We start from the raw sequence: 12,995 nt of genomic DNA, 5'->3' as shown, positions 1-12,995 counted from the left end.
AGGAGGAAAAAGACAGCAGATGGTAGTGGCAGGAGCAAGGAATGGGTGTGAAATGTAAAAGGGAAAAACAGGAACTTCCCTAAAGGGCTTTCCTAAAGTTTAAAGTTACTTGTACCACATGTGCTCAACTTTGCATTATCCGATCATTTTGTACTTGAGTCCATTGGTATTCTGAGAAGCGAAAATAAACCCTAAAAGGTAATAATGCATAAAATCAAAGACTACATTTAAAGACATTTACCATCCATGGTTTTTAATATGCCATGTTCATCCAAGAACACCACAAATCAGGTAAACTCAACATATTTCACATTTCCCCCTCTTTTTCCCAGAAACCAACCTTAATCAGAACTAAAAACAAACAAGCAGCTGGTACTAAGACTAGTGAACATTTTATTGTATCAACAGACAGAAAAAAATCCACTCTGTAAAATTCAACACAGGAACACCATCTCTCTTGCGTGTGCACACACACACAGACAGAAAGGCAAACAAGTATGAGAACCAACTGGAAACTCATGGTCTTTCTTTTATTGGAAGACTGCCCAGCTCTACCATCTCTCTTCCAAACAGAAAAGTATTTTCCCTGTGTAACTGCGAGGAAAAGCACAATGGAGTGCCTGCACCTCACCCTGCCTCGCAGCACTCTCTGGGAGAGTTAGGAAAGCCCGTCTTCGTGAGTTTCCGCCAGGAGCGAGCGCACCGTGCTGAAAGCGCCCGGCCCGCGGCGGACAGAGGCCGGCGAAACGCTCCGAGGCCGCGCGCGCTCCGAGGCTCAGCCCCTGGATGCGCGCAAACGCCCGAGGCGCCCGACCTAAGGGAGGAGGAAGACAGGAAGGAGCCTCGAGCCCTTCCTCCGCTTTCCGACGCGGAGCCCCGGCGGCCTGCTGCCGGCCGGGAGGGGCGCAGGCCGCGCGGGCTTCCCTTCAGCACCGCGGACAGCGGATCCTCTCGCGCTCGCCCGCTGGGTCTACTTACAGTTATTTCCCGCTCGGAGCTCCCAGGCCGACCCTCGACGCCTGGCTTCCAGTTCCTGTCGGCAACGGAGCCCACTAAGGCAGCACCAAGGAAACGGCGGACAGCCGGTCGCTCCTCTGTGCCGGCCGCAGTCTGCACCTCAGGCGAACCCCGGCCGGGCAAGTTCTCTCTGCCGCCTCAGCCTCAGGCTCTCACCGACTCAGAGCCGGCTGGAAAACCGCCCCAAGTCCCGCCGATACCGGAGAAACTTCCGCACTTCCCCTTTCACGTCCTCCTCCCCCGGCCTGCTCACACGGGCGCCGCGGCCAGACGCTCGCTCGTCCACCCCTGCTGGACTCAGCGCCCACCTCCCGGGCTTTCGGGCAGGCGCGGCCCACTGCGCCGGCGCCGGGACCTCCGCGCAGGCCTGGGCGTGGTCGCGCCAGCGTCTTTCCGCGCGCGCAGCGCGGTGACGTCTCTACGTCTTTATAAGGGTGGGCGTCCGGGCGCCTGGATAGTAGGACCTTGCTCCGGGTAGGGTTGGTTGGTGGCGGGTGGTTCGCGAGAGGGCGCGCTGAAAAGGTCTCGAGGCGCCTTCGGAACAATTCGTTTGGTGGGAGCTCCGTTCCGAGGCCTTTTAAACTGGTATGTCCACTCTGACAGGGTCTTCGGAAGGCGGAGCTACTCTTAGAGACGGGAATGTCCCGGGAGAGTGAGGAAGTGGGGTAAAGCTCAGCACCGCAGTCCGGCGTGTTTGGGCTCACTTTGCACCGAGTCTGTTCCACAAACCCTGCGGAGTAGCCTCCAAGCGCCGGCCTGCTCGGCGCAGCACGAATGATGATTGGGTCTGGAGGGGCTTCTGGCAGTCGCGATATGTACGTGGATTATTTCGACGACGACGCCACGCCGCCGCCGCCGCCGCCGCCGCCGCCGCCCGGCGAGACAGGTGCCTTAGCCTTAATTCGCAGGCAAGGAAGCAAGTGTGGCCGTTATTCAGGGTCGAAGCTCGACACCAGCAGGGCCTTCTCTGTATTTCCCACCGCTCTCTTGGCAATCCCTGTAATGCCATAAAGGGCACCCCTGAGCGTTTTGCTCCTTGAAATAAGTTTGTAAGGTACGTGAGACTACCCGACCTTAGTTTGCAGAGGAGAAAGGGCTCAGGAGAGGTAAAGCTGTCTTTCTCAAGGTTACTCAGTTGACAAAGGCAAAAAGGAACGCTAGGTGTTTTTCAGTTGTTGTTTTTTTCTCCCAGAATATCTACATAAAACTTAGTTCCTGGTGGGGGCTATAGAACGTCATCGTTTCCTTTGCTTGGAAAGCCCTTCCGCACACACTTAAGTTCGGTTTCTGGTAACTCCGTGTTTCCCGAACCCCGGAACTGAGTTAGGTTCCCGCCTTTCTGGGTCCTTATCCTCCTGTTGTTTTCTCCACAACACAGTAACGTGCCATGTATTGTACAGTCACTTGTTCTTTTGTTTACAAGTGCACCACCATTAGAATCTGAATTTAAGAATAAATATTCTTGTGTCTTTGATTTTCTGCTCCATCCTCAGCAGCTAGAACTATCAGAGTGAATGAAACAATTCCTGCCCGCTGAAATTCCATTATAATTTCAGAGAGTCCTGTCTTCAGTTGGTATGGCCTAGTTCCTAGACTTCTCCACAGCCTCATACTTGGCTAAAGATACAAATCAGGCCCTTGAATGGTCCTGTGCACTACCAATGGAGTAGATCTTTTGCGTGGTGATAGGCGGTTTTGTTATCTTATGTGAGTTTAGAAATAAGGAAGTTTCTGAAGTTGAAAATGGACTGCATGAGACAGCACAGGTAGACTGCACGTTAAAGCATTTGTATGTTGTTGCTGAAGACAGACGTGGCTCACCTTCACCTGCTCTGTGTGAGTTTGCATAGCAGCGCAGTTGGAACAAACCCAGCTATTTCAGCTTTGAGCCTGGCTTTTTTTTAGGTCATCGTCTGCTTCAGCTGTGAGCCAGAGTATAACTTGGAAAATTTCTTGAAACTTTTAGGAAAAGAATACCCAGGAATAGTACCGCAGAAACTTTCAAAGCTCTGGTGTCATAACTCACTTTTAATGACATCTCACAGATGATCCTTCCTGGGGGAGGCACCTGGGTGGTGAGGAAGAATCTGTGGCAATTGCACAGTGTATTTATTAGCATTCAGCTTGTGCATTTTTTAAGGGTAAATTTGGATACATTCTGGAGTGAGGCACTCATTGTCTGCCATTCAGATTACTACAACCTGTTAAGTGACACTTGGCCCACAGTGTATGTATGTAGTAAGTTAATATTTCCTACTCCCTGGAGTCAATACCCGCTTACTCTTATTCCCTTAGCCTCATTGTTTTGAAGGCATTGTGTCTTTCAGCCAGACATTCTATAAGGATGTATTTATTAAATACTTGTAAGATGTAATCTGCTCTTAAGAGCCTAGAATCTGGCTGAACCCTTAAGATAAAGGCACAAAAGCTAGAGGATGGTGATTGACAACATAAAATGGCTGATGTTGATTGAATGCTCATTCTGCACGGGCAGGTGGCAGGAGTGACCTCTTCTGATTCTTATATCCCTAGAGTAAGGGTGCTGAACTGTTACTATTTCCGTTTTTATAGCTGAGAGCCTTAAAGCTGAGAGAAATGACTGACTGAAGAACAGGAACTCCTGGTAAATAAGCCGCAACCTGTTAATAGTAGGATTTTTTTTCCCCCAGTCGACAATGCAATTTTGTTTTTTCTGATGGAACAAGAAGACCAAAAAGGAGGTAGTTTCTGCTGTTAATTCATGGATATAAGGTTATTTGAAATTTTGGTTTTTCTCATGGTCACAAGATGCAGTCAAGCTTGGAAGCTTCGGTCATGGTCACTTGGCCTCTTGCTTTTGGGCCTAGGGTGAATCAGTACATTGTAGTGGAAGCATGTGGCTGAGGAAGTCAGGGAGCAAAAAGATTGAGAGTATGAGGATCCTAGAGGAGACTCGTGTCTCGGTTACTTTCTTTGCTGTTGAGACAAAATGCCTGGCCCCTGCGACTGAAAGGAGGAGAGGTTTATTAATTTTGGCTCAGAGCTTGTAGAGGTTTGAGTCCATAGTCGGCTGGCTCCAAGGCAGGGCAGCGTGACAGGAACGTAGCAGAAGAGAAGCTGCTCACGTCATGTTGGCCAGGAAGCAGAGAGAGAGAGAGAGAGAGAGGAGAGAAAGGGAGGAGCTGTGGGAGAGAGAGAAACACTTCCTTCCAGGCCATGGCCCTGGTGACTTGCTGCTTCTGACCAGACCCCACCTCCAACAGCAGGTCATCTATAAGCCCCCATAGTCCAGTCACCTCCAGAAGCCCTGCGTGTGAGCCCGGGGCCCTCGGGGGACATCTAGATAAAAACGATAACAACAAGAGAGCTGAAGTAGTCCAGCAGTTTGGCAGAGTGAGGTAGACGTTGAAAAATGGTAGGGTTTGGAAATATGTTTCTTAGGTTAGATGTGGCAGGAGGTGTGGTGTGGGTACGCTACATGAAGGAGGTGTCGTGTAGAGAAATTGTGCCTGTCTGAAGTGAGACTTAGTTGAATAGAAGCGCTGGGAAGAATGTTTTCTTCTTGCTTTCCCTAATTTTGAGGACTTCATTTTTCCTGCCGGTGAATTTGAGAGTGCAGGCCTGACAGTAATAAACAAAAGGAATTACTGGAGAAGGTTGAACTAGTCAGTAGAGAATTAGAAACAAGGACAGAAAAGGAAGGCATGGGATGAGAAAGGAATGACGAGATTTGAAGAGTGAGGAGTGATTAAAAGAATTGCAGAATCCTTGGTTCTTTTCAGATTTCAAGATGCTGACAGTAAATTCTGTTACAGTTTATAGAGAAGTCGTTTCTGTACACCCCTTTTGAGATTATTCTTGGTATGCAGTGACTAAGAAAGAGCTCATGATTGAAATGGGAGTTGTTTTATTTTCCCTGGTTCAAGAATTTGGTGAAGTTGCTTGTATGCCAGTTTTCTTCACTTTGAGATAAAATCATTAGAATTTTGCTTGTTCCATATGTGTACTCTAACTTTGGGAGGCTCTTCCACATTCAAAATGTTTGCCCCATCCTTAGTGACAAACATGCAGCTTTCTTGTTTAGGGTTCCATTCTAGACAGTAAAAACCATGGAACTGTTAAATTGATTTATTTTAAAGTCATCACTGGTGCTTCTTGGCAGGCATCACCTTGGGTGGACTCAAGAGGCAGTTAAGCATGTGGATCTTCCCTCTGCACTGTTCTGCCTGGCAGGGTTTTTGCTGCTGTTGTTTGAGACAGGGTCTTGGTATGTAGTTCTGATAGGGAAATAATGTACAATAGGGCTGGCCTTTGTCTGTTGCCAAGCCCCCCAATGTTTTTGCCATAAGATGTTCTGTTCAAGAAATGTAATTGTTTGAACTGCAGGATGTTCCTACCAGATGTTTCAGGAATGTTGTTAACTCTGCCTCCCACTTCTGTGAGCATTCTAACCCATTACATGGACCCACTCCCCTACTCCAGAGATCTCTATATAAGGCTCGTTCCATTTCCGCTGCAGGCTGACTTTGGAGTATGAACTCCTCTGAGCCCACCAGAGTAATAAAGGCTCTTTGAATCTCTCAGAGTGCCACCTTTGTTTTCTTCGTCTCCCGAGCTCTTTGGATAGCTGTAACACTTGGCTGTAATGCTGAGCTGTCACACTTTGCTATAACAGTTTAACTGGCCTTGAACTTACTGTGTAGTCCAGGCTGGCCTCGAACTCGCAGAGATCCTCTTGCCTCAGCCTCCCCAGTGATGGGATTATAGGTGTGCACAACCATCCCCAGGCTGGCAGGGTTTTAATGGTGGAGGACCAACAACCATTTCTCTTGCTGCTCTTGGTCAGTGGTTTACCCACCTGAGGTGGAAGATGGACTTAGAGGCAACTGCCCACAAGGTCCAGGGAGGTTAATCAGACGAATGATAATGGCCAGACAAAATGTGACAGGGAGAGATGAGAAGTCAGTAAACTCAACAGTCCATACCCACTGTCAAGGGACAACTGCTGCTCCTTTCCAGCTTGTTATTGCCATGGGAAACTGTGAGCCTGCTCTCCTGACATCACCCACATTTTTGAAAGCTGAAAATCTGCATCTGAACATAAAAGTTTTCATTTTTAAAATGTTGGTAAACTAGTAGAAGTTTTAAAGGAATTATGGACCAAATAGATCTGTGGAGTGAACAGGTTTAGTGATCATCACATTGTGACCCTCTGGTGCACTCTCTCATACAGAGTATTAGAGTTCCCATGGGTAGCATTTGGAGAAAACTAGGTTGTATCATCAGAGGAGGTGCATTCTTTTGTGCTGGAATTGTCCTTTCACATACTCCTGGAAGGGATTATTCTACTGACTTAGGGAAAATTTAATATCACCTGTTACATGGGAGAAACCAAACAAACCTGGTAGTAAGAATTGAACAATTGATGTGGAGCCATTAAGAGAGAATGGTGGACCAAAGGACTTGTGAGCCTGTCTGGAAATGCCAGAACTCTCTCAAAGTAGAAGCACCTGTACTGATCATACAGAGAGTCCATGGATTCTCTTGTCTTCCCATGGTATGTCCTTCTTCCTAAACAATAAACGGTAAGAGGGAGAAGTTGCCACAAATGCAGTTGATATGCTGGAGAAAATAGAATTCTGTTTACAGTTTAGCAGCAGAGTCATAAAGCAGATGAAGTTTGATTCACCATACAGGTAAAACCTTGTCATTTGCTTACTCTTTAAATTAGGAAGAACACTGATGAATCAAGCAGGCAAAGATACTTCTTTTTGGTTTGCTACTTGTGTAAAGATGACTACTAGTATTCATTTTACTACATAAAAATGAAGACAAAGTATTCATGAAGGTATTCATGTGATCTCTCCAGGGAAACTAGTAATCTGCTTTTATTGGATGTAGATATTTTCATAGAAATGCTCAGTACTAATGAATACATCAAAAACCATACTTTATTTTATGTATAGCAATACAATTTACATATTAAATAACACTATAATAGAGTGATTTGATATAGTTTTAAACAGAAGAAAAGGAAAAATTTCAGGTTACAAAACCCCTCCCACCCCAAACAAATTTTAAAAACCCCACTTTTTCAAAAGGGGTCAGTGCGACAAGTGTATTCAGTGACTAACTCCTATTGCACAATGGTCAATGAAATTTTTTTAAAAAGCCCAACTTTCACAATCACCGCCTTGAAGAAATAACACACGTTGGATTCTTTCGGAATGCAGAGATGGATCTTGCTACTTCAATACACAAAAAGCTGAATTCACATATCCACCACAAAAAGAAAAAGCAAAACAAAAGAAAAAACAAGAAAACTATGACACAGTTGAAACTAGAAAAAAATTAGCTTTATATGAAAATATAAAATTCTATGATTATATACCATAGATATCAAAGTTCCCAGAAGAGGCTTTCCCAAGCAACAAAATATTTACAGTTTTAATGATTTTAGGTATTTCAGAATGAAGTGAAAGAAACATTGAGTTAATATGAAGGCTGAATTCTGTAGAAACAATGGCTGCTTGCTAGTTTCAAATGTCCTAACAAAAATCGAGTCACTACCCCAAATGTTGGAGAGTTGCGACATTTTATAAAATTGACTGTCTCCTTTTTTGGAGATGTTTATTTTTTAAAACTCATGATATTTTTCTTGAAATTAATTATCTTCTGTAGAAAGTGCTTCCTTTTGCAAATATTTAACAAAAATACTAAAACAGTTTAACAGCTAAGACAAATAGAGGCCAAATATTTTTTACAATTCCTCCCTATTTTTTTAGCATGCCTTCTTTCTCTAGAGGTAAGTAAAGCCGATATTGTATGTTAAATGGCAACTAAGGTAAAGTGCAAAGGGTTAAGAGATAGTATAGCTGGCGTATATATTTTAAAAAAAGCAGGCTTTTTACCTTCATATAAAAATTCACTGGCACCATTTAAACAAATATTAAAATTGAAAATGCATTTTCCAGTATAACCACTAAATGCTTAAGACAACTACATTTTGATTATTTTTTCTTAAATTAGATTTGGGTTTCTTTTCTTTTTTTGTTTAGAATTAGTAATATGTATCTTTGGTAAATTGATATCTATATTGTAATTTTAAATATAGTATATATGCATTTAAGAAAAGTCATATCAAGGCAGTTGTGCTGTGTCATTATAAAATAATGAAGGTTACTGATTGGTTTCAGTGTCACTCCGGGTAAAAACTCAAACATCCATACCTTGAACACCATAATCCTTCTTTGGCCTTAATGGACTCTTCTAATTGAAATGGACTCTAAAAACTAGGAAAATCAAGTAATCTTGAGAAGTTAACTGTTTAAGTATAAAAGACGGTATCATGGTGAAAGGGTGCAAGAACTCTCCTGGCAACAAGATGTCCAGCATGACCACCTGTCGTGGTCACAGCAGTTCAGTTCTGTATGACATGTGCATTCTGCTTATCTACAGCTAAACCATACAGCCAGCTCATCTCAAAAAACAGCACATGTGATCTTGGGACAGCTACTTCCTTTCCCCTTGAGTGCAACTGGTAATGACTTGCTTATGTACTTGAGCTATGTGCTTATGTCTCAAAGGAAATACCATCTTTGGAACTCTCTACCTCTGGAAAGATGCAAGCGTTTTTTTGTGGGTTTTTTTCCCAGCAACAAATGAATAATAATAAGAGGACACACTGTGTGGTGAAAGCAGAGAACTGCTGAACGGAACTCCTCAGTGAAGGGTGTTGACCAGTGTGGCAAGATAGGCAAATAGCAGGTGCTTATAGCTTGCTGCGTTAGGGTCTGCAGATTTCAATTAAGCCCATTGTAGACATACAGATTGCTTACAGAGATCTTCTAAACCACCTCTATTATGTTTTATCCTGTTTACTGCCTTCCTTTCTTTCATCATGATTCTCACACATGTAAGAGGTAGTCACACAATTGAGTTGGAAGGTATGCATTTCTATGAATTGATCCCTCTATAAATAGAACAGGAGGGAATCCATTAACCATGAGCTGCAACTCAAATTTTACTTCTGAATGTCAAACAGTGTGCCATCTTGGAACATCATTAGTCCACATCAATCAATTGTACATTATGTGCACAACTAAAATAATTGATTTAATTGATTGAAAACCTAGCTCTTACCTTTCTCTTCCTGATGCCCCTCAGCCTTCCTTCCAGCAGCTGCAGTGCTCATGTGACTAAGCTTTCCTTGTGTTAGGTAGAGCACCAATTCTGGTGGGAGCTGTTGGACTGTAAAGGTGTCTATGTCATCTAGCGTATTCAGGTTGGCAAACCCACTCACTTGAATGTTTTTTTTCCTGTGTAGTTCTTGGAAAAGCAACTATTCCATGTTCTTGAATGAATGAGAGTAACCCTGGTAAATTATGTAGCTCATGAAAACTCAGTTGACCTCATCATTGCATTGAAATCCTTGGACTTGGCCTGTGGACACTTTCTCAGTAACTCTGGGCCCCATCATTACACTAACAAACTTCGTGGAAGCCAGTCAACATAAACAGAACCTCCATGCTCATCATCATTCATGGTTTCAGGTCTACCCTAGAAAGTATGAGAGCAGCCACTGCGGCCATTTGGTTGAAGTTTTTGGGCATAAACACGAGCCAAACCCTGCTTTTCTTAATAGGTGTGTTCTGGTGATGACACAGGCTTACCCATAAAAGCAAACGTGCAACTGAAGTAAGATCTCAGTAAGTAGTTTATATTGCTAACAAAATCTACTGAGTCCTATCTCCTGATTGCCCCATTCTGTAAAGTAGGGTGAATGCAGCTCCAGAGGTTGGACCAAGTAAGTAACTTCCTTGGGCTCTCTGATGACTACTGGCATGGTATATTTGTCACTGAGGCTTAACTACAAAAAGCATTCTGAGCTCTCTTTTTAAAAACTATTCGAAAATGCAGATATCACCTTCTACTTAATTTTCCAATTTCCTAATTCTCTCATTCCCAGCAACAGTTACTCATATGGGAGTTTCAGGAGTCCCAAGACTTTTGCTAAAACTCCATTTTCCATTTAATTTTAAGTAGAAGAACATATGCAATTAAGAGATTTATTAGGCAATATTTGGCAGAAAAGGAGAAAAAAGAATGTTAACTATATAGGTAGTTTTTATTAGATTGCTATATAAGTAGTGGGGAAGGGCTAGTTCCAAGATTATATACCTGCAAAAATCTTCATCCTCCTACCTTCATTCTCCGTGAGGTTTGGTATTATAAACCAAGAAGCGTTAGTGGGGATTAACTAATGGGTCTCATAACTGAGTTATTTAAATATTGCCATCTCTCTATTATAAAAGATAGCCCCGGTTTTAGGGGAAAGCCATTTCAGAGAGTCAAATGCAAATAACACACACTGTCCACATAGCTACTGGGAAAGCTGTAATACAGAATTATCCTTTATTTTGACACATTTAAAAAAGCTGTGAATAGAACTTTGTAACTAATAAGAGATGTTTACATGAAGCAACTCAAGCCTTCTAATTTCCTAATGGATCTCTTAACCATCATAAATGGAACTGCTTCAAGGCCATGATGCTGATAGACCTCCTTAGTTGCTCCCAATGGCCTGCTATTCTGTAAAAGAAAACAATACTCATCCACTCCATTAAAATACAGAAGGCATACAGTATTGAACAGTGCCTAAAAAATAGGAGGGGAAGACTGAGGAAAAGTACAGCATTGCCTGCTAGGAGAATGCAACTGCTTTAGCAACAGTAATAAAATCAAGTTTCACCTTCATAACAAAGACCTTCACTGTACTGAACTAAAAGGTAGCATGAATGTTGTCATGGAATGTCACATCGGGGTTGCTTTAGTAATCAGATTATAGGCAGTAACACTGATCATATAGTGCAAACTAGGTAAAATTGAGTTTCACCATGTGAAATGAACAGAGGTGCAATGCTCGGTAGGATACCATTAAGACATAAAATGGCAAAAAATAAATATCAAAAATTTTATCAGTGTAAAAAAGTAACTGGGTTATTGTATAACCTAGAGTCTGGCAAAAAAGGCCTCAAAAAAGTTCTCTGCCTTCAGAAGTCTACAAATGAAGTGCCCTTTCAGAATTCCAGTCACACTAGAGACTCCATGCTCTCGGCAGGGTCTGATTCGTCTGCAGTTAGAACAGCACCATTTTTGTCCACTGCTGTGGGACCATTTCCATTTTCTTTAGTGCTGACCAAGCTGAGCATTGCTTTATAGACAAACTGGTATTGTTCCTGAAAAAGAAGAGGAAGATAGTTTGAGCCACACAATAGCTTAGGCATCTCGTAATACCAATGAAAAATGAAATTGTGAAAAAAAATTACCAGGAAGACAGGAAGAGCAAAAATGTTATCTAAGTGATAAGAGTTCTCTGCTAGATAAAATGGCCCTGACAACCCTGCATTCTAAAATGGCTCCTTGCCTATAGGAAATGAGTCACTCCAGAGAGAACAAAGACCTACTTCCCCCACCCCCAATTTCTCTGGCCATTGGTCTTTCCCACCTAAAGTTTCAAATCCACCAATAAATTTAAACCTTGCCCCCAGTCGTAGCCAATCATCTACTTCTAGGACACTCTCCCAGCCCTTACAAACCTCACCCAGCCAGCCCCTGGCTGCTGCTCTCGCTATTATTCCAGACGGCCCAGCAGCTCTTTCCCCCAATAAAGCCTTGCCTCGGGTGCTCCTGTTTCAGCTCTCTTTCACTAAAAAACTAAAAAAATCACTTAATCTTCTGTAATTAGGATCTATACCTTCTTTGTATCCATTTGATCTCTGTTAATGTGGAAACAGTTCTCATTGTTGATAGTCCACTGAGATAATGGAATGTCTACATGTTATAACCAGAGAATGTGAGACCAAAGCGAGTCCATTTTGCTAAAATCCACTATTCCCCTACTCTGTATTGTCCTCACAAATTAATGGTTAAAATTGCTTGCTCTGGGACAAAAGACACAATCTGTAACGAAGCAAAGTTCCTAAGTTAATTACTCAACCATCTGTTTGCCCAGGAAATGAACGTTCCGGGTCCACTATCTATAGAACAATCTGTCAATGTGCTGACCATGAGTAGGTGACAGTCGACCACTAAGCTTTGTCCCTCTTTTCCCCCGTAAAACCTACATGCAACTGCCCCTCAAACCCCCGATGGGCCTAGCCAATCAGAAATATACACTTCATGCTTGCTAAATGCCAACCAATCATGTAACTGCTAAGTGAAAAATCTCCAAACCTTGCTGTAACCACAATAAAAACCCCGCTAATTTGAAATTTGGGGCTCTCAATTCTGATCCGCTGCGTCGGTGACGGTTGGGAGACCCTGCTCGAGCTTGAATAAACAGCCCTCGTGTGCTTACATCGGAATCGGCTTCCTGGTGGTCTTTGGGACTTCGCGATCTGGGCATAACAAGAACTCTAGACTTTAATGCAGAATTTTTCAGTTGCACCACTGACATTTTAGGCCAGATAATTGTGTTGTCAAGAGCCATCTTGGATATTTAGCAGCATCCCTGGCCCCTACTCGCTAAATGCTAGAATTCCTCTTGCTATCTGCAGAGGTGACACAGTCTCCAGACATTGCCAGATGTCTCCAGGGGAACAAATCCCCCTTCGTTGAGAAGCCCTGTGCTACAATGTATGAAAACCCGGGTTTTAAATAGAAGCAAACTCCTTACAATGTCTGTGAAGACTCCAGGTCTCATAAGATTGATCATCTTGGCAACCTGGAAAACATCCACTGCATTTTCATTCTCCAGTTGCTGGGACAGGGTGGTAAGAGCACATAACATTCCTGCTGAAACTGCTCCATACCTGATGGAGGGAAATAAAAGATGCTATTTCAGATTTTGTAAGGCACCGGATACACTAGAATGAAATTAATACATAAGTACACTGGATTCACATCTGTTCCAGGAGACAAAAGTGAATGAAATGCTGGGCGGAGGGGTCTGGAAGCTTGCCTGAAGGTAATGTTTATGTGTGAGTGTGGAATCTTCC

The 12,995-nt window shown here is 43.2% G+C and overlaps 2 protein-coding genes and 1 long non-coding RNA gene across 22 annotated transcripts in view; 1 reads left to right on the top strand and 2 right to left on the bottom strand.

Annotated features, from left to right (window-relative positions):
- Positions 1-1,432, bottom strand: part of LOC147826497 (receptor-type tyrosine-protein phosphatase gamma-like) — a 121,043-nt gene extending 119,611 nt beyond the window's left edge. For 5 of the 12 annotated variants that reach the window (XM_087181624.1, XM_087181627.1, XM_087181625.1 and 2 more), the window contains exon 1: positions 979-1,427. The gene's annotated coding sequence lies outside the window, so the exon portion shown is untranslated. Of the gene's footprint in view, positions 1-978 lie in introns of all 12 variants that reach the window. The other 7 variants (XM_087181622.1, XM_087181630.1, XM_087181623.1 and 4 more) reach the window with 7 other exon arrangements.
- A 12-nt stretch (positions 1,433-1,444) lies between these two features.
- Positions 1,445-12,995, top strand: part of LOC106008751 (uncharacterized) — a 57,204-nt gene continuing 45,653 nt past the window's right edge. Inside the window, exon 1 of the long non-coding RNA XR_015439205.1 lies at positions 1,445-1,602. This is a non-coding gene — a long non-coding RNA (uncharacterized LOC106008751). The remainder of the gene's footprint in view (positions 1,603-12,995) is intronic.
- The window catches only part of Ptprg (protein tyrosine phosphatase receptor type G), a 674,743-nt gene continuing 668,677 nt past the window's right edge, over positions 6,930-12,995 (bottom strand). For all 9 annotated transcript variants that reach the window (XM_087181616.1, XM_087181612.1, XM_087181618.1 and 6 more), the window contains 2 exons: positions 12,674-12,809; positions 6,930-11,234 (listed from right to left, as the gene is read on the bottom strand). In XM_087181616.1, the coding sequence (XP_087037742.1) occupies positions 11,088-11,234; positions 12,674-12,809 (283 nt within the window). In that variant the 3' untranslated portion in view covers positions 6,930-11,087. The remainder of the gene's footprint in view (positions 11,235-12,673; positions 12,810-12,995) is intronic.

Source organism: Heterocephalus glaber, unplaced genomic scaffold, assembly GCF_053883595.1.
Source record: "Heterocephalus glaber isolate CG9 unplaced genomic scaffold, H.glaber_assembly_v1.0 deba00001472, whole genome shotgun sequence".
Classification (NCBI taxonomy): domain Eukaryota; kingdom Metazoa; phylum Chordata; class Mammalia; order Rodentia; family Bathyergidae; genus Heterocephalus; species Heterocephalus glaber.
The sequence above is the reverse complement of the archived record's forward strand: the minus strand, read 5'-3'. Positions and strand labels throughout refer to the sequence as shown.